Genomic DNA, 21,238 nt, shown 5'->3' with positions numbered 1-21,238 from the left:
TAAAGAACACACTGGGTAAGAGCTGATATTTTTTACTCACCTTCGGTTGAAGGTAAACATACAGTGCCCTCCACTGTATAATATTGGCACCCTTGGTAAATATGAGCAAAGAAGGCTGTGAAAAATTGTCTTTATTGTTTAACCTTTGATCATTTATTGAAAAAAACATAATAAAAATCACAAAAATGCTCTATCAAAAACAACACAGGTTTATCCAAAATATATATATTTGTTAAATATAGGTGAGCAGAAATTATTGTCACCCTTTTTGTCAATACACTGCTACCTCCCTTTGCTACGGTGAAAGATCTGAGTCTTTTCCTATAATGCCTGATGAGGTTGGAGAATACATGGCAAGGGATCTGAAACCGTTCCTCCATATAGAACCTCTCCAGATCCTTCAAACGCTGGTCGACTCTCCTCTTCAGTTCACCCCACAGGTTTTATATGGATTTAAACTTATTGCTGTTATTTTAAAATGTGCAAAATGAAAGAGTAGGTACATCCAACATTTTGACTATTAGTCAGGTAGAACATTATTATTATTATTATTATTATTATTATTATTATTATTATGGTAACACTTTACAGTAAGGGCACATGAATGATCATAAATTCATGCATGAATTACGCATTACCTGCATGCATTAATATCTCATGAATCATCAGGAACTAACACGAGTTCCAAGTCTTTCATTCATGACGTCATGGATGAACGACACCTTAATTAAAACATTAACTAAAATGAGTACATCATCATGAATTATGATTTATTACACATGATCATGATGTAATTGGTCTTTACTATCCAGTGTGGATAAAGCTACGGTTAGGGTACGTAAATCATCATGAATTCATGCATGAGAAAAAAAAAAAAGCATTAATTCATGCGTGTAAGACTACCTGAATTATTAAAGGAACATACAAAAATCCACATTACCTCATGCATGCATGCATACAGGCTAGAAGAGTATATCAATTAATGTGAGAACTAATGTTTTTCATTATTTATGATCTGAGCCATCAAGCATGTTCATGTCTTCTTCATAGTAGCCTGCAGGTAAATGGACAGACCCCAGAATTAGCCAATCATAGCACATGGTACATGAATTCTGTTGACATCCAAATATAGCAGTCATCATTAACTAAGCATTACCTTGTCATGACTTCATCATGTGTGTGGCCCCTCAACTAAAGTGGTGAAACATTGATGAACAATGTGTTACTAATGATGGCATAATTGTGAAATGACACGGATATGAACGTGAAAGCCTTTACACACAATGTACTGTGGACACAAACGGACTTTGATCTTAACTTTACTGCTTCATTCTTAAACAGTATAAGTCAGTTAAATTCAACAGCAATGCCTGGGAAGAGCTGAGAAGGAAGTCAGTACATATACCATGAACTTTATATTCCTGTGTACCTGAAAACTCTTTTCAAAACCATAAAGCTGTTAAAGCATCTTTTAAAAAAGCTAAAAGATGAAAAAAAAAAAAAAGCTTTCACAAACAGCTTGGTGTCTTTTACGGTACGGAGCTACCTTTTAATGTAAACAGCTCCTGATGTGGACTCAAAACTAAACAAATAAATGGCACAAACACATGGCAGTACATATACAAACTACTTGTTTAGGTCTTGTAAATATCCAGTAAGGATCCATCATCTTTTTTCTTTAGGACAGCTGAAGCTGTAAGCTCCTGTTAAAAAAACAAACAAACAACAACAACAAACCCCCCCCCCCCCCTGCAAATTTCAGCAAACCTTTTCAGGCTATCCGTTCTTTAAAAAGTGGACCTCAGTGTAATGAACAGATCTGGGTTAGTCGTTGCAAGTTCAGTAATCGGAGCCTGAGACACAATAGGATTGAGATCTACCCCAAGCCTTGTATAAGCTTCAGCTTTGCTGATGCGTTCCTTTTTAATCTTTTCCAACACCATGTTGTAGCGGTGGATGAAGTCGTCAGGAGTTTTGACTCTAGGACAAGAGAAAGCATTAATGACAAGCTTTGAGGAACATGACAAAGTGTCCAAGGTGTTGACGTGGCCTACCAATCCCTCTGATCTCAATGTGGGATGTGCGGGACAAAAGTCCGATCCATGGAGGCGCCACAACTTACAGCACTTAAAGGATCTGCTGCTAATGTCTTGGTGCCAGATAGCACAGCACACCTTCAAAGGTCTTGTGGTGTCCATGCCTCGAAGAGTCAAAGCTGTTTAGGTCTCCCAGTCAGGAAGACCAGGATCCTGTTGCAGAAGGAAGTGGTCAAGCCCAGCAGGCTCAACTTTTCTCTTAGTTGCTGTGTGTTGAATGCAATGAACAGCACGCTCACTTAATTGTCCTTTTTGTTCAGGTGGTTCAGTGACAGGGGGATGGTAGCATATATGGTGCCCTCTGTTGAGTTCTTAAGCAGGTAGGCATACTGGAATGGGTCCAGCATGGTGGGAAGACTGCTCATAATGTGTTTCATGACTAGCCGCTTGAAGCACTTCATGATGATAGAAGTGAGTGTGGCAGGTCAGTAGTTATTCAGGCAGGACATCAATGATTTCTTTGGCACAGGTATGACGGTCATCTTAGAGCAAAACAGGGACAACTGCTTGGGTCAGGGAGATGTTGAAGATATATGTTAGGACATCTGCAAACCAGGTATTTTGTTGGGACCTGCAGCTTTCTGTGGGTTCATTCTGGACAGTGTTTTCCTTCCTTTGTGATGGCATGGATACCTTGGCACCTGCACTGTGTATCCTTCGCATTTTATATAGTGTAATTGGTGTGATATAATCAACCACAATCAACCACAACCTTACTGTACAGCTCAGCTCAACCACACTCAAGCCAACCAGGACGGCCAGGAACCTTGGGGTGATTCTTGATGACAGCTTGACCTTTACAGACCACATCTCAACAACTGCACGGTCCAGTAGGTTCATCCTGTACAACATCAAGAAAATCCGACCCTACCTCACCGAACAGGCTACAGAGATACTAGTCCAGGCTCTCGTTATCTCGAAGCTGGACTACTGCAACGCACTACTCTCGGGCCTCCAAGCCAACTCCATCAAACCCCTTCAGATGATTCAGAATGCTGTAGCACACCTCGTCTTCAACCAGCCCAAGAGAACCCCTCTTCATCTCCCTCCACTGGCTTCCTGTAGCTGCCCGCATCAAATTCAAGGCCTTGATGCTCACCTACAAGACCTTGTCTGGAATAGCACCCTCCTACCTCAAATCTCTCCTGAAGGCTTACATTCCCTCACGCAATCTGCGATCGATCAACGACCGATGCTTAGTAGTTCCTACTCAGCGTGGCTCAAGGTCCTTTCCCAGAACCTTCAAACTAATTGTTCCTCAGTGGTGGAATGAACTTCCAACCTCAATCCGGACCGCAGAATCTCTCACCATCTTCAAAAAACAGCTAAAGACCCACGTCTTCCGTGAACACCTAACCGACTCATAAAAAAATAAAATAATAATAAATAAAAAAATTGCACTTACACCTCTACTCTGCGCACTTTGCTTCTTCTGGAACTCAATTAATGGATCTTGTATGGTAGCACTACTTGTATTGTTCTCTGCTTGATATATCGCTTTGCTTCTATTTCCTCATTTGCTCGAGATATTTTTTCATATTTTATTATATGACATAAAATACATCAGTAATACCCTACTCTTAATTTTTTAAGCTTTGACGTGTCTTGAAAAAGGCAGATGCTAACAAGTGGCTAAATGGGACTATAGAGGTTGTCGGGGACCTTAAATGTCATGACGCCGAACAATGAAGAAAAACGAATCTACTACAGCCTCGTTGTGTTTCTACTCTATTCCAACTCAAACTTTCCAACTTTTAGATTGATCAATTTATAGTATTTTCTAATTGCAGTGTTTTTTTTTTTTTTCTTCAAAATTGTGGTGCTATAAAGCTTAGTGGTGATGATGTTGAAGTCATGCGACCGTGACGTAGTCCGTTTGTAGTCTACCTTTAGTTTTTTTTTTACTTCTGGCGATTGTATTTAGGCTTCAAAATTCATAAAAGGTGATGATTATTTCGATGAACAAAACGTGTAAGAAGCATAAACTTTTGTTGGTCTCAGAGCTTATTTTCTACGTTAATCCAAAAGCCAATCAAAAAAAAAAAATCCTATTGACTTTTTCTAGAAGGAACCAAGGTGATGCTAACTTCTGGATAACTTAATTCTTACTGCACTCTATAATCGTTGTCAAGTTGCTGTGGTGCTGTATGAGAGGAATAAAACGCGTCGGGATGTGCTGTTATTGCAGAATAATCAGCTTTGGGGTGGTAATAGTGGCACATCACAGCATGTTGTAGATTATTTTCCAATAATGCCACAACGGGAGGTGTTTTTTGTTTTGTTTTTTCCACTTGAATGACTTGTAATTGAGATACTTGCGATTGCGATATGCCCAAAAGAGAAACGTAGTTCAAGAGAACCTGCAGATTTCAAAACTTGTATAGCAGAAAATATCAAATGCCACCATGTGAACTGTTTTCCAAGCCTGCCTCACATTTATTATGGCTATAACACCTATTCAAATAAGAGCGGATTAAGGTCAGGTTAAGGGACACACACCCACTCGTTTAGTTGGAAAAATAGTTCTACACAAAAACACACACCTAGTCACGGCTTATCATTTTATCACTCCCACATGCAAACAGCGTCCCAACGGATGTGAACATGAAAACTGACAAGTAGAATCAAGTTGTTTTTGTTTTTTTTTTGTTGTTGTTTTTTTTTGGGGGGGGGGTGTTGGGTTATATTCCTGTTGTATGTAGTGTCATGCATTGCTTTTTATCCTTATCTGAATATGTTTGTATTGGTATTCAAGCAGTACAATTAGAAATGTAAAATGTAGACACACTGACTAAGTAGTGAATGTACACTGAGTTTATTAAGTATGCTGAATCTGAATCCGAAGCCTTTTTCTTTTTCGAGTATATTGAAATGCATGTACTTTACTGTATTTTGTAATCACGCCATTATCGTAATACTGTACATACCATTGATATTATAAATAATAACTAATGAGCTGACATTAGTATATCTTTATCCAGAAGTAGTTATTGGTAAATGAACAAACACATTTGTGTCAACTGATAATTTGATGATTTAAATGAATGATAGATGTATTTACTCATCAGATTTTTTTTTGGCATGGCTCAAGGCTTGATTGGAATTGAGTTGAATCAGAACTATTATTTGGCTTAAGTGTAGCTTGTATACAGTGAGTAGGCTAAATAACAGCTAGCTTACTAATTAATTATTTGTCGTGCTGTACGTGCAAATAGACGACTGCTTGAAGCCGTGGGCTGCGTCCCAAACCGCGTACTTACCTACTGTATAGTATATAGAGATACATGTATATCTCCTACTATATAGCAGGTAAGTACGTGGTTTGGGACGCAGTCGTGCTCTCTTGTTTGTCGTAAAACGGTTGAGCGCTGCCGTGTGTGTACGTGTCCTGTCGCACAATGCGGTGAAAACTCCCACACGACGTTAATAGTGTGATTAAGGTGTGTACATGTCTGTAACGCACGTCGATAACGCGACTAAAACAGGAATACGCCACACGTCTTAATTCCATCTGTGTTTACTTCGAGTATGACTTTAATCGGATTAAGGTCCTCAATAATCGCGGTTTACATGCTAGTTTCTTAATCAGAGTATCGTCTTAATCGGGTTCAAATCGGATTATCGTTGTCCATGTAAACGTACTGACTGTTAGCTCGTGTATGGAGAACCAAAATGTAACCTATATAGTTTAATGCTGTTTACAAAAATGATTTAGGACTTTTAAAAACAGTATAACTGGTTTACGTTCTATAGGATCAAGAATAAAAGTCTCATAGCAGACGAATATGATTGAAAGTATTTGTTTAAGTGCTCGATATTTAAATAATTAGATAATTCGAGTTGAATTTAAATAATTGGAATCATGGAGTAATCTGTGCTGCAGTCAATATCAACATTATAGCTTTTGCTCCAGTATGTACCAATAGGTATTTTAGTCACCGCTAACCTTCTCTCCAGTTTGTACGGTTCATAGTAACACATCCACCAACCTGCATGTATTTCCTCTTTTTTTTTTAAATGTCAACATACACTTTGGCACCAGTGTAACTGCTGAAAACCGTGACACCTCCGTGTTTGTTCTTGCTGTTGCCATTTCCTCCTAAAGCAGAAACAACCTTATTTCTCTTGCTTTTGCACTCCATGAGCCTTTCTTTTTTTCAACCTAGCTGTAGGTTTCTCCTACTAGGAGATACATTTTGAGATTTGGAGTCAATCATTGGTTCACACTAAAAGTCATCACCCAGTGCATTTCCTGAATTACTTGCGTTATAGCAGATCGGCGTTTGTTTTAAGAGCATTCCAGCGCTGTGAGATTCAAGTCCACACACGCTGTACAGTGGTGAATGAGGAACGTGGGCTTCGGGTCTAGCATGAATTCTAGACAGTGTGGTACTGCTGAGTAATACGTACAGTGGGCCGAATGAAAACACCGGTGTTATGTTATTTGTCATATTGTATTCCCCTTTATTGAATCATATGAATCATGTCCTTTATTTTCTGAATGATTTTCTTCAGTTGCCGTAATCAACACGCATGACTTTACATTTCCTCCATCAGTAAAAGATTTCCCTTGTCTTACAATCTCCAGTGAGCCAGCAAAGCTGACGGCAGGCTTCCAGTTGCCCCTGTCCACTCTTGAAGTCGCATGTTGGAGCGCCGTGCAAGCCCTCCTTCAGCTTTCTCCCACCAGGTACTTTGCTGCAAAAGCTGCATGGTGGGTTTTGAAATGTTGTTTAATATTTCATTTTTTTTTTCACCGAGGTAATACATTCTATGCAAATCACAGCAGAGCACCAGAGCTTTCAATCAAAGCATTTTCCAGTCCAGTCACTTTGAAATTTTTGATGCTCCTCTGAAATCTTTCTTTTCGCCATCTCCACAAACTAGCTAGGTCCCTGCTGGAATCTGAGCACGAGAGGTTACCATAGAAACGTAAATGGTTTGCCGTTGATTGGTGTGGTGACACGTGCGCACAGCACGGCATACGTCCACTGGTCGGAACTAGTTGAAATATAGTATTGTAAACTGACTTTTCATTAACTTCGGTAGGGTGTACATCAAAGGAATTATAACCGACTTTGCATTTTCTACAGGAAACTGATCTCTAGCAGTGTGTCGAAGTTTTTAATGATCACATGTTGGTAAAGGGTGAGACACCAGGCGAACCACATAATTGTTGTCAAAGAGCCACGTGTGGCTCACGACCCATCGGTTCCTGACCCCTGGTGTAGAAAGTGACATTTAGTGCAACAGAACACACAGTATATGTCAACAGTCAAAGACTTGATTTAATATTCAAAGCATTTATTTATTTTGTAGACACGTATATCCTAAACAGTTTACAAGGGCCCGTTTACAAGGACCCCATTTTGACTCGGAATAGAGATGCACATCTTTAGATCAGTATACGCATACAGTTAGCGGCATTGCATTACAGCCCTAGTATGTAAGATCAGCAATAATAATAATAATAATAATACGATCATCTTCAAATAAATTCTTAGGGTTTTTTTTTTTTTCCAAGTAAGAGTATGTGTCCTTTGAGTTTAAAATCTTCCACCAACTTCTAATGCAGAACTTTACAAAAGACGCTACAACCCCATTATAACTGCAACCAAAGCTATCTTCTCTAAAACAGCTTTAAAAATGTATTGCTCCCATTTTTTCATTCATTCATTCATTCATTCTGCAGTAAATGCTTTATCCTTATCAGGGTCTCAGTGGATCCACAGCCTATACCAGAAGCACCAGGAGCAAGGCAGGCAGACACACTGGGTGGGACGTCAATTCGTACACACATTCCCACACTCATTCAAACCTAGGAACAATGCTGAGTAGCCAGTCCACCTACATGTATGTTTTGAGGAGATGGAAAGAAACTGGACAACCTGGAGGAAATCCTCATGGACATGGGGAAAACATATGAAACTCCACACAAATAATCCATATCTCTATCACTAGACTACAGCCCATCTTTGTGGTTTTTGTTGGTAACCATTCCAGCGTTCCCAACTTCGTGGAATTAAAGTATGCTTAGATGAATTCGCCGTGAAGAAAACTCATTTTACACACTCTCAATTAAACGAATTTTGAGAGGTAAATTATCTTATTGAAGGTCCTTTTTGCTTGAGCTTTAATCATTCTACCGATGCTCAATGCAGAGAACCATGTAAACCCACATCAGTTTTAATTTCTCTCTAAAAAATGGTTTTCTTACAGCCCTGTTTCTCCATGTAACCTCAACTACCAGAACACCATCGGATTGCACATCCATCCATCCATCCATCCATCCATCCATGAGGTAGGCGTGCTAAATCAGGATAATTTGCATCACATGACAAGTGTCATGTAAGCATACAACGTAAACCCTAATCTTCTCTCAGTGAGTGAGGGAAAAACATTCACTGGTTATTACTTTCAGCTTCAGTTCACTCAAACTATGACATTAGATCAGGCCTGCACACAGCTGCCAATTTGTTGAATTGGAAATCTAAATTTGTAAGGATGTCTGGATGGAAATCTAGCTCAGCAATGGAGATGGTATCGAGGTTTTGGCCTGTCTCGGGTTCGCCTTCGTCTGCATAGAAGTGCGGCTCATAATCGCCAAGCTCCTCTTGTGGAGACTGGAGTTGGAGGAGGCGCTATAGAGGAGAAGAAGAAAAATATCAAAACGCGATTATTATAATATATTTTCTGATACAAAAAAAAAAAAAATCATTTAAAGGTGTGGCAAAGCATTCCTTGCTCCATCCGAAATGCTAGAGAAAATAGAATAGAGTCAAACTTCCTAATACTTTTCTTTGTCGTAAGTATTTTTATTCAGTGTTATGCTCAGTGGCTGGGTGTATCACCCATAATCCAGTGTGAACCTGGGTTAGTTTGAACATTTACAGTACAATGCTGTTAATGACAATCAGTTGATTGTAACACAAAAGGTAAAGCTACACACATTCTATGTAACAGAGCAGGATGTGTTTGTCATTACGTTGTCCTCTGTACTGATGCAGACAAGAATGCTATTTCCTATTCTCACCTCTTTACCAAACTAAAATGGCTATTAAATACATTTAGATAGGTTTAACTTTCCTTGACTTCTTTCATATGAAACCTGATCTACTCTTATGAGACTGGTGTGTCAAATCACGTAAAATGAAACGAGACGAAAAGAAAAGTACAACTAGTGCAGCATTACCTTCTCAAGCTGAATCAACAATATTTGTCTCATATGAAGGTCATCTGAGTGGTAAATAGAATGGTTTCTGCTCATGGAGCCCTGGATGGGGAAAAGATATCAGCTACGTTCAAATCTTACTGTCAGAATAATACGGAAAAAAAATTAAATAAATAAATAAAAATAAAAACATAGACCAAGCTCTGAAGTATAAACTTCACAAAATAAGTGAAATTGTCGTGCTGTTAAGAGAGTTTATTATGAATTTCCTCAAACCAAAAAGATTTTACCGACCTCTACTGACACAATGAGTTTTGCATACACATACAAAAATCAACCGATTCCAAGTGATTTTTTATTTCATAAGAATGAGCAATAACATTAGCATTTACAATTTACATACAATGCCATATAAGATGTATGAAATATATACAGTATATACACCATATGTAGCCTAAATAGCCAAGTCTTGTTAGCATGTTAGAAGCCTAATAACATCTTACCATCGTATCATAATTGCTGCCCTGCCGGTAAGAACGTCTTGTCGAACTCTGTAACGTGCACACGGGAAAAACAACGTGTCAGATACAACCGTGACCGTGCTACGACTAATCTCGCTATGCTCTCATTTCTTCTTCTACTTAGAATCCTGTCTAGTCTTGTACTGTTTGTTTATGTCTTGTATCATACTTGGTGTCGCCTATGCTGCGTATAGTATAAATATCTATGATCATGTCTTTTGATATTTGTCTTAAGGTCAAGTTAGCTTAATGCTACACGGTTCCTAAGGCCTAGGTCCATTTAGATTCTCCAAACAGATTATACACCTCGTTCGAATTGTTGTTTATTTTATCATCTTGTATCTTGCGTTAATTCCTTAATTATTTATTAATAACCTCTGGGTTTATGCGCTTTAGTTTCAGGTTTAAACTCTTACAGTGAATTTTTCCTCATTGTTACATCGTTATTGTCCTATTATGTGTCACTACTTTCCAGGGTTTATGCAAAGTGCTTGTAGTACTTGAATAATTGTTTTTTTTTTTTTTTTACTAGAAAATATAAGAAAACCTGTTCAACTATGGAATCATTTAAAGGACATGGTGTAGTTTTTTAGGTTAAGATTTATTGCACACTTACGATCATGTTCTCATGAGATACTATCAGGATTTTATTGCACGCAAACCAGACACTATTAAAGGAACTGCAGATATTATCGTGTGTGCACCAGATATTATCACATGTGAACCAGTTGGTTTACAGTTTAACAGAATATAGTGCCTAATAGTTCTATCTATCCTGGTTGAATGAATATAGTCTAGTTTATAGAAGTATACTATCAGCTAGGTTTTAAGTACAAAGACATCACATTTATTGTTGCCAGTCATCATGGATACATTATCACTGAAAGACATTTAAGAAAGACATGTTTTAAAACAGGTCTAAGGGTCTCATAAAAACTCTAGACACATAGATGACATTCAACCACTATTGCGAAGTTCAGGTCAGCTCCATGGTTACAGCTCATACACAGTAAGTGTCAATTCTAACTAACTAACTAACTACATCCGCTAAGTGTGAATTTCACATGGAATTAAACATAAAATTATGTATAATGGAATTAAACATAAAAATAGACATAAACTTACTCCCTCGGAAAAAAATAAAACCCTGCCTTGAGCACAAATACCACTATCATAAATCTAGCAATTCAAGTTACAGACATTCTGTAAATGGAAAATGGGCAGTCATCGTTTTTTAAAAAGTTATATTTACCCGTCGGAGAGATCTCCTAATCATCTGTTGTTCAGCGGATGATGCAAAACTTTGATGGAAACCCTGCAGGAGGGACGTGAAGAAAAAATAGTGAGCTGATGTACATCACATAGATGGCCAGGATTGATTAGTTCTAGGAGACTGACGCCTGTGTGACTTTATGTTCACGAACCATAAATTTCAGCCTAACGATACTCCTGAGCCATATTTATAAAGAATCTCGAGGCTAAAAATGCTCCTAACTATCTATGTAAAGGTGTCTTACTCCTGTTATCGATCTATTAGGAGTAATTCACAAAGCATTTTGTGCTAAAAGCAGCTCCTAAACTTGTGAAAAAAAGGCATTGTGTCAATTTTTTAAGACTTCCTTCCTAAATTTGTTGTCTAATATCACTAACAATAGAAGTTGTATAATTATAAAGTTTAAAAAAATAAATAAAATGCAAACAAAGTAGGCATCGTCACGATACTGAAAAAAAAAAAGTACTATGTTGTACTAGATTTGTTCGTAGTGATATCACGTACGTTGTGAAGTAATGGCTCCTGTGTGGAAATTCCATTTGGATCTCCTAGAGGACTGAATTCCTTCACAGTGGTCTCGCTCATGCTCATTTGGGTGATTTTAGCTGGTATCTTTATGAAAAAAGATCAATGTTATCAACACTTGTAGCAGAGTTACTATAGTACAGGTACACAATACATCATTTCCGTCACTGACAATCAGTACGTTTACATGGACAACAATAATCCACTATGAACCCGATTAAGACGATACTCTGATTAAGAAACTAGCATGTAAACAGCAATTTTTAATGACCTAAACCCGACTAAAGTCATACTCGAAGTAAACACAAATGGAATTAAGACGTGTGGCGTATTCCTGTTTTAGTCGCGTTATCGACGTGTGTTACAGACATGTACACACCTTAATCACACTATTAATGTTGTGTGGGAGTTTTCACTGCATTGTGCGACAGGACACGTACACACACGGCAGCGCTCAACCGTTTTACGGTTAACAAGAGAGAACGGCTGCGTCCCAAACCGCGTACTTACCTACTAAATGGAACTTGCATACGAAATAAATGTATCTCGGCTACTATACAGTAGGTAAGTATGTGGTTTGGGACGCAGCCTATCGCTTCAAGCAGTCGTCCATTAGCACGTATAGCATGACAAATAATAAACCGCACTGGAAGCGTTCGTAAAAATTTAAAATAAAAACACCCAAAACTGTATACGGTACCATATCGAAGACAAACTGTATGTCGATACGTGAAATTCTGGAGGGAACGTCGGACGGCGTGGCGTGGGGACGTAATGACGTGTGCCGTTAATCGCTCTATGTTCTATAACATGTAAAACGGGAACATGAGAGATGTATTCTAAAAGCGACTCATGTAAACACCTTAATCAAGTTATTATCTTACTCAGAGTAAGGTCAATAATTAGATTACTGCTGTCCATGTAAACGTAGTCAGTGTTATAAACAAAATAAAATGATACCACACAGACACATCTTATTACGGAGTCAGGACCTCCATTTTTACAAAGTGTCTTTTTTTCCAATCTCTCTAACTTTTAAATTTTTAAGCACAAAAGGCACAGGATTTTTTAATATTGACATTTGATTAAGAATGCTATAGTATTGTTTTACCTGTTTGTTTGGTTCTGGTTGCCATTTATTCTGAATGTGTGCATTTGTTTGTATGTATTGTGATTAATTGTGTAGTTCATTTAAAAAAAAAAAGGGGAATTTTCATATTATGGAATTTATAATGTAAATATATAATGTGATAATGTATTCCTAATGTATACACTGCAAAACCAGTCAAATACACTTAAATATAACAAAAAATTTAACTCGAACTTGTTATATTTAAGTGTATTTGGCTTAAAGAAATTGATTAATCAACTTAAAAATGTTGCGGTAAATGTTTCCTCAAATTTTTGGAGTTAAATGAACGGATCCGATTTTACGGTGTAGTAATTATAATGTATTTTCAGTAACCTTGCAGTCTGTGCCAGGTGTCTCAATGTTGGAGTTAATAAGATACCAGTCAGGAGCATCATCAGTCGGGATCATAGCTTTTTTTTCTTTACAGGAGATCAGAAGAGCCATCAGAATGAATACTGTGCAAAACAAACAAACAAACAAACAAACAAACAAACAAAAAAACGTTTTCAGTTGTTTTGTCTGTGGGACAAATCCAAAGATATAGCTTTAAGATGTAGAAGCATCTTTATATATTATTACTGATTAAAACGATTCATTATGAATATATTTAAAAAAGTCTATCTTAATACTTCAAATAAATGAAAATTAGGCGAGATCAGTATTGTTAAATCAGAATGTTACTTGTTTTCCATCCCTTATTAAGCACTGATCCAAAATGATTCTTCATCATTATCGAATTCATTGTTTAATACGGAGTCCGTTTTTATTGTGTAGCTGAAACTGAACATCTATTTGGATAGCTTTGTTTGATCAGACAAAGCGTTTATTTCGGTACTTCTTCTGTGAAAGCTACACCTGTGCATAATATGAGTATTCCCGAATCTCAGTTTTACCTAGCAGTAACAACAAAGCGAAGATTATGACACCGATGGCGCTAACGCTCGTCTGTGCACTCATGGATCTGCTAACATGGCAGTTGGATGAGATGCTGCAGTCACACACAGTGACGGACAGGTTTTGGACCAAACCAAAGTTCTGGCTGTCTGATATTTTCACCTGGACCTCATAATGGCCCGAATAGACCGTCGTCTCTCGGATTAGGTTCACAGTTGTTCCTGCAGAGAGATCAAGATTAAATATTCATTATGTCACATTAATCCGGCATTCTGATTTTGTGTACAATATCGGCGAATAATATATATAACTAAATAGGTAGAATTGAACTGTTCAGTTATGTTTAATAAATATACAAGCAAGGGTAAAATAGCAGGAAAATTAGATAAGCAACATTTAAGAAAATAAGCATGAATAATCAATTAAAACATATACTTTTTCATCTAGACTTTTTGTTATGAAGTATATTGTCCTCGGGCAAGACACTGAGCCCCAAGCTCTGCTACCGTAACCCTAACCCTAACCCTAAAAAAAAAAGTGCTATATAAGTGCAGACCATTTACCATTATCATATTAGCCGTTATATTTATAGAGTTATTTGCAGATATTATGCATCCACAGAGGTTTGAATAATTTTGGCTGTTATATATAGATGTATTTATTTATTTTTTTCCATTTGCTTATTAGAGGCAGGGTGAAATGTAGAGTACGCTCTATTTCCTCTGAAAATTCACAAGGTTCCTATTCAGGCAGCATTTGTTTTCTCAGGGTGATTCCTGTAATAAGATATTGGCATGTTCCGTCTGTGATAAAACTCAAGACTGGCAGGTTTCTTTCCCGAAAGAACCTCAACGATTTCATCACGCAGGGCGATATACAGTATTTATACAACACTGCATGCAACATAATATGTCATATGAAAACCAGTGAGGGCATGGTTAACTGGTGTTTGGGAAAAAGCTAGAGGGGGAATGACTAACCTGGCACTTCTTACCACCATTATTCAACATATATTGATGGTATGTGATCTCACTCTTTCTGGAGCTCACGCTTTCTTTCTCTCACTGAGGAGTGAGCTCTGTGTGTGTGTGTGTGTGGGGGGGGGGTGTTTGTCTTGGACGATGATTTACCTTACCTCGCTGATTAGTGTTCCAAAGGCATGAGTCCAAATAAAAAGATCTCATGCATTCTTACCCTGGTGCTGTGGTTTTCACTGAGTGGTTTGCAGTAGACTTGATGGCGGTAGCTCCATTAGAGCCAATTTAAACAAGACAACGGTGTTTTGAATTGATTTTATGTTTGTTTTCCTTCTAAAGGCTCCCAGTGAGACGTATAACAGGTTTTCGTATTTTCTTTTATGCTGATTGCACACTTTCAGCCCTAATTTTTCTTCGCAGAATAAATTGTGAGGGACAAATCTGGGACAAATGGGATCAAATTATTGTGCACCCCTATTGTGTAGTGTAAACAGTTCAGCAATGGGGGTTTTCTCTTCCTATTTTCAAGCATGTTTGAAATTCTAGGCGTTGAATCTTGCACTGTAAATGCCTCTACAACAAACAGCAAGGAAAGAGATAAGCAGGCCATAACCAAATGGTTGTTAGGACAAAAATAAAAACAAGCATAACATGATATTCTGCAGAACAGACAATCCTCACAGCCTGCATCCCTACGAACCAGCCTTCTTTAACATTTTCTACTTATTTCCCTTTTTCCTGACTCCCTGATTTTTTATTAGAAGGAGGTGCTAATTTGAAGTTAAGTTAGCTAAGTTAGCTAATTTGCCTAGCTAGTAATATCCATCCATCCATCTTCTATACCGCTTATCCTTTTCAGGGTCACGGGGAAACCTGGAGTCTATCCCAGGGAGCATCGGGCACAAGGCGGGGTACACCCTGGACAGGGTACCAATCCATTGCAGGGCACAATCACATACACACCCATTCATACACTACGGACACTTTGGACATGCCAATCAGCCTACAGGTCTTTGGACTGGGGGTGGAGGGGAGAGCATGCAAACTCCACACACACAGGGCGATGGTGGGAATCGAACCCCCGACCCTGGTGGTGGGAGGCAAACGTGCTAACCACTAAGCCACCATGCGCTGTGACAATAGGAAACAACAAGCTGTGAAGCTTATCTTGATTCCTCACACCTAATCTGCTCAAGGATATGAACCGACTCTTACTAGCCAAAGCTAATTAAAAGTGATACTATGTAACTCCATAAAATAGAAGCGTCTGATCAGTTGTATCATGAGAATGCTTACAGATTCGCAGCCATGAAACCATTCTAGATGTATAGTCTTATCACAATTTTAGGTGACAGTGACGATAGAGTAAAAGCTGTACCATGGTTTGGTTCAATCCTCCATTTCCCCTTGACATCTCCCAGGAGCTCGTAGTGAAATGGTGCACTGTATGGAGGAAGATCCAGATCTAAAGCAGTGATGTTAGTCATGGTTTCCTTGTCTGATAAACACACATTCACTTTGTCCACCTCCAACAGTGGTACGTTATCATTCTGATCTCCTAGATGGATGATCACCATCCCTGTACCTGTCAGTGGAGGTTCAGCTGTAGGTCAAATGAGAAGAAAAAAGCAAATCGGTGATTATGTCGTCTATAGAGAGAAGTCCATTAAAACAAAGAGGTCAGAAAGAGCATTTATTTCAAGTAGGTTCCAAGTTAGGATCCTGAAAAAAAGGTCTAAGAGGTGCAATAGGAAATAAGTTGGAAGAAGCCTACATGACCAACAAAGAAGCTGAATACAAGTTTTCTTCAACTTATTAAAAAAGTGGTGTTCCCTACAGGAACCAATGTACAAGATACTTTACAAGATGTGTCGCTCAGCTAAAAGCAGCTGAGAGTAATCTCAAAATAGACGAAGATGAGTGCTCAGACCATTCAAGACCATTCAGACCATTCAAACCCATGAGCTCCAGGAAGAGCTTGATGATGACAATTAAAACATTTCAAATGAAAACAGAATCTTTTCATCAACCTGAACCAGGATTTACTTTTTAGCATGTATTAGCCATAACAGATGTCAAGATAGATCATCAAACTATAGTCTAGTCTTTGTATAGTTATAGAACTTGTTATGTGCATATGAGTATTTAAGCTGTATACACTATGGGGGAAAATGTTTCCATTTAATTTACACTGCACTGTGTTTTAGCAATCTACTGCATGAGAAATAGCTTATGAACCAAACTAAAAGTAAAACCAGACATTTTAACTGGTTTAATAAACGTTCTGCTTTAGCTATAAGCACTAGCAGCGAACAACGCTACTGTATGTTGTCCAAAGGCCTTGTGTGTTTATACAAGTTCTACAATTCAAGATATTTCCTAGGAACTAAGTCCATTCTTTGGACTTCTTTTTGATATTTATGGAAGTATAATAGTGCCAAATGTCCTCAAGACAAAATTGCATGTTGAATTACATAAATTGAATAAAAACAATAACAATAATAAATTTTTCTGCCCAGAAATTAGTTTCTTCTGCAATTCATTTGGTTTGAATATTTTGATTGAAAACAAAATTCCAGCATTCAAAATTCAATGCACACGTATTCACCTTCCTAAAATACGGTTCCAAAATATTCAGTTGTTAAAATACCATCGTCATTATTCATCAGGGAATATTTCAACACATTATTTTTCAACCTCAAAAATTCAGGCTGCAAAAATTCAGGTCTTAAAATTCAAGTCTTCATATCCGGGTCTCACAGGAAGAGCAATGGATTACCGATAATACTGTAACATGTTACTCTGGGCCGCCCCCTAGTGGTGGGATTGTGCTGACAAGCCACAAGAGAAGAAGAACCTAGCGGACTGGTATAAAGTTGGCTTGATGTTGGACGTTCGGTATTCGCAGATACGCGCAAATTAAGGGACCGTCTCTAAAGTTACATACGACATCGGTATACATGTTTCTAACTTCAATAGCATTTGAATGGGAATGACTTACAGTCACAAAACCAACTGTACAGTGTTCATTTAGGTGTCATGTTAGGTATCGCAATTATTGCGATATGTTTTCGTTCAATTTATGTAATTCTACATGCCATTTTGCCTTGAGGACATTTGGCACTATTATACTTCCATAGATATTGGAAGAACATGTCTAATCACTGTTCTTTGTCAACACTCTTCTTGTTGTATCACCATGCAACATCTTATATAAGCCCGTTTTTGCCAGGTAGAACATTTTACACAAGTAGAACATACTTTTTTTTTTTTTTTAACCTTTATTTTTGGCAGCAGCAGTATATTGAAATTCAGATTTATTTAGAATTTTGAGATAAGTAAAAGTTTTCAGATAATAGGTCAGAATTTTGGGATTTTTTAGTGAACTTATTGAGATAATAAGTAAATATTTTAGGATAAGTCCAAATTTTGAGATCATTCAAGAGAGAGATAAGTCGAAACTGTGTGATAAAATCAGAATTTTAAGATAATAAGTCAGAATTTGGAGATATTAAGTTAAAATCATGAGATAATAAAATATTTTTATACACCACTGCTGCAAGAAATAAAGGGAACACAATGTCATGCTTTCCCCCCCCCCCTCTATTTTGAGCTTATAATTCAACAATGGTATGGAATGAACTTCCATAACATTGTTGAATTATAATGCCAATGAGGTGAGAAGGTAAAGGTTTCTTTTAGATTGCTGATTAAAATGGAAATCTGAGGAAACCAAACCATAATTGGTGGACACTTTCATTCCAAACAACTTATAGTTGAACTTTGTAGTTGAAAGTTTAGAGCGTTGCTCAAAGGCACAACAATAGCAGCTTGGATGTGCTGAGATTTGAACTCACGACCTCAAAACCAGTGAGCCCCAACGTGTTAGTACTTACAGTATATCAAAAATGAAAGTCAATGGATTTCCCTTACTGTTTCTTACCATTGTCCGCAACATACACAGTGACACTGTAGGTACTGTCTTTCACAAATGGTGATTCTCTGTCCATAACCTTGGCCACAGAAATCTGGCCAGTCTTTGGATCTACAGTTACCCAGTTCTCTTTATCTTCTCCTTTAATAAAGCTAGAAGAGATAGAGATATCAAGTATCAATATCCAGTCGCAGTTCTTGGTAATGAATCACTTTGAACATTTGGATTCTAGTGTACTGTGCATTTTTAATTCAGTCATTTATACCGGATATTTATACCTGTGGGCAGAATCCAGCCTGGCAACCATTTTTAACGAACCCTTAATTTTAAAAAACAAATTTTTACAAATATTTACTGTTTTCTAGCTCGATTGCATAGCTTGATTGCCAAGTTGTAGCAAGAGGTGTTGTTTTTTTGTCACACACCCAGAAATTACACACATTTTTCCGTTTCTTCAAACACAATGATCGTATGGTTTAACATTTATCTTGATGAGAACTTTAGAAAGGTAGTTCCACTTACTGAAATGAGCTTCCAAATGATTTATCTGGGTCCCTGGCTGTAAGGGTGTCCAATAAGGTTCCTACTTTTGTGTTCTCCATGATCATTATTTCTTTAACAGGAGGTACAAATTCCGGTGGGTCGTTGATGTCCTCGACAGCGATGGTGACCGGATAAAGTTTAGTTGCATCTGTGCTGGACCCTTCAGCAAGAGTCTCGACCTCCCATAAACCCTGCGAAGTAGGGTTTTTCACCTTACAGAAGAAGTAGGGCACCTCGTTTTTCACACTGATTGACACGTTTCTTGACGTTTGCTCCTCATAATCCATTCCCTAGTTAGTAAAGCAAGGATAATGTTTGCGACAGGTGTGAACAAATTAAATAAATTAGACATCACTTTATTGTCCATTATGTAACTGAATAATTATTTATAGATAATTAACTTTGGCAGTCAGAGAGTATGCATGTTTTAGGCTATAACTGTCAAATTAAATTGTATAGATGTGTGGTGTCTGGGAAAACCATTTGGTTATTGCTGTGACTAAATTCTGGACAACAGTCAGAAAAAAAAAAAAAAACACATGACTAAATAAACAGCATCATGAAGACAAATGAGCTGTGAAAACAAGTCTGAGACAATGTTCTGGAAATTTTTAAAATCAGGGTTGAGTTATAAAATAAAAATCCAGAACATCGCTTGGACCAAATGGAAAGAATTTGGCATAAAGTAACTCTGCTTAGAGGGTAATGTCCCCCAAATGTCAGTTACCGGATAAAGAGGGGATTAGTCAGATAAGGGACTAAGGGACGAAGGATAACTCTTAAACATTATGCTACCACTGTCACCTTTCACTGTGGGGGTTCTCAGGGTGATAGAGTTTTGTGCCAAAGCCATTAAGTATTTTTTTTTTTCTGTTGCCAAACTCTAAATGGGATTTCATATGGATCACCTCCCTTTCATAAAGCCGAGCTTTGTGGAGTATTGGGGTTATGGTTGTCCAGTGATCTGCTTCTCCCACCTGAGCTTTAGATCTTTCAAACTCCTTCACAGTTACTCTTGGTCTCTAGGTTGGTTCTTTGAGTACATTTGGTGGACGTCCTACCTTTAGCCAAAGGCCACTTCAGTATTATGGGTGATTTTGTGTAGCGTCATGACACATAATCTCAGTGAAATCTATTTCAGTTACAGGTTGTAATATTGTAAAAATATAGAAAAGCTCAGAACTTCATATAGTAGAAATTGTACAAATTTGACCATGTGAAGTGATTTCCCAGACTGCCACGCATACAAGTAATGAGTTTCACTGTGTATGTGGTCTCTGAAAACATCATAGACAACATGGACGACAAGATAACAGGTTTCCAGCTTGTCATTTTCTTTGTCAAAAATAAATAAATAAAGAAATACCTTTACAACAGTCAGGATTCCTTCATTAGTTTTGGGGTCGGTTTGGATTTTAAAATAGTTCTCCGGATCTCCATGAAGAGTGAATTTAGCTTTCCAGGCTGGTGAACCTCGACTGTCTTTGTCCGTTACCTGCAATCGCAGAATGTCCACACCGCTCTCTCTTTCTTTTATCTTTCCAGGACCCTGAAAAAAAAAAACCTTATCATATAAATGTCTGAAATATCAAGATTGAGCTTTTAGTTGATTAGCTTAAATAATGTATTATATTTTCATCTGTTTATTTGGTAGATGATTGTATTCAACCTTCAAAGCAATCAGGTATGAGAAGATTAGTAAGATAAGTAAGTTTGCTTAATGGTATAAACAGTTTAGTACTCACTGTGTGACCAGTGATTTCAGGGAGGTGATTGTTATGGTCGATGATGTTCAGGACCACTGTGCTCGTACTGGAAAGCTGTACTTTGTCCCCATTATCTTTGGCTTCGATCAAGAGGCTATATTTCTGTGCTTTCTGGAAATAATAATTAATCATTAACCCATTATTACATAAAAAAAATTGTTATTTTAACATATTACAAGCAACTTTTTTTTTTCTTCAACTTTTAATAAATATGCTCTAAAGCTGGGGTGTCAAACTTAAGGCCCGCAGGGAAAATTCGGCCCTGGTAAGGTTCTTATACTGCCCATCAAATTCATGTTCTGAATTAAAATAATTTTGTGGACTGTAATTGAACTGAAGCCTTTAAAAAAAAAAAAAAATCTAGTCTTCACTACTCCACTAGGGAGCACAAACTCAGCACCATAAA

General features: G+C 37.7%; 1 protein-coding gene across 1 annotated transcript in view; it reads right to left on the bottom strand.

The window, feature by feature from the left end:
• Positions 1-7,168: 7,168 nt before the first annotated feature.
• Positions 7,169-21,238, bottom strand: part of LOC128619515 (cadherin-like protein 26) — a 28,138-nt gene continuing 14,068 nt past the window's right edge. The window contains exons 6-17 of the mRNA XM_053643732.1: positions 20,812-20,943; positions 20,433-20,615; positions 19,046-19,356; positions 18,533-18,675; positions 15,968-16,192; positions 13,612-13,833; positions 13,052-13,173; positions 11,566-11,673; positions 11,041-11,103; positions 9,771-9,818; positions 9,289-9,369; positions 7,169-8,737 (exon numbers count right to left, since the gene is read on the bottom strand). Coding sequence (XP_053499707.1) covers positions 8,534-8,737; positions 9,289-9,369; positions 9,771-9,818; positions 11,041-11,103; positions 11,566-11,673; positions 13,052-13,173; positions 13,612-13,833; positions 15,968-16,192; positions 18,533-18,675; positions 19,046-19,356; positions 20,433-20,615; positions 20,812-20,943 — 1,842 coding nt within the window. The 3' untranslated portion in view covers positions 7,169-8,533. The remainder of the gene's footprint in view (positions 8,738-9,288; positions 9,370-9,770; positions 9,819-11,040; positions 11,104-11,565; positions 11,674-13,051; positions 13,174-13,611; positions 13,834-15,967; positions 16,193-18,532; positions 18,676-19,045; positions 19,357-20,432; positions 20,616-20,811; positions 20,944-21,238) is intronic.

The sequence above is a fragment of the Ictalurus furcatus genome, chromosome 15 (assembly GCF_023375685.1).
Source record: "Ictalurus furcatus strain D&B chromosome 15, Billie_1.0, whole genome shotgun sequence".
NCBI lineage: Eukaryota > Metazoa > Chordata > Actinopteri > Siluriformes > Ictaluridae > Ictalurus > Ictalurus furcatus.
The sequence above is the reverse complement of the archived record's forward strand: the minus strand, read 5'-3'. Positions and strand labels throughout refer to the sequence as shown.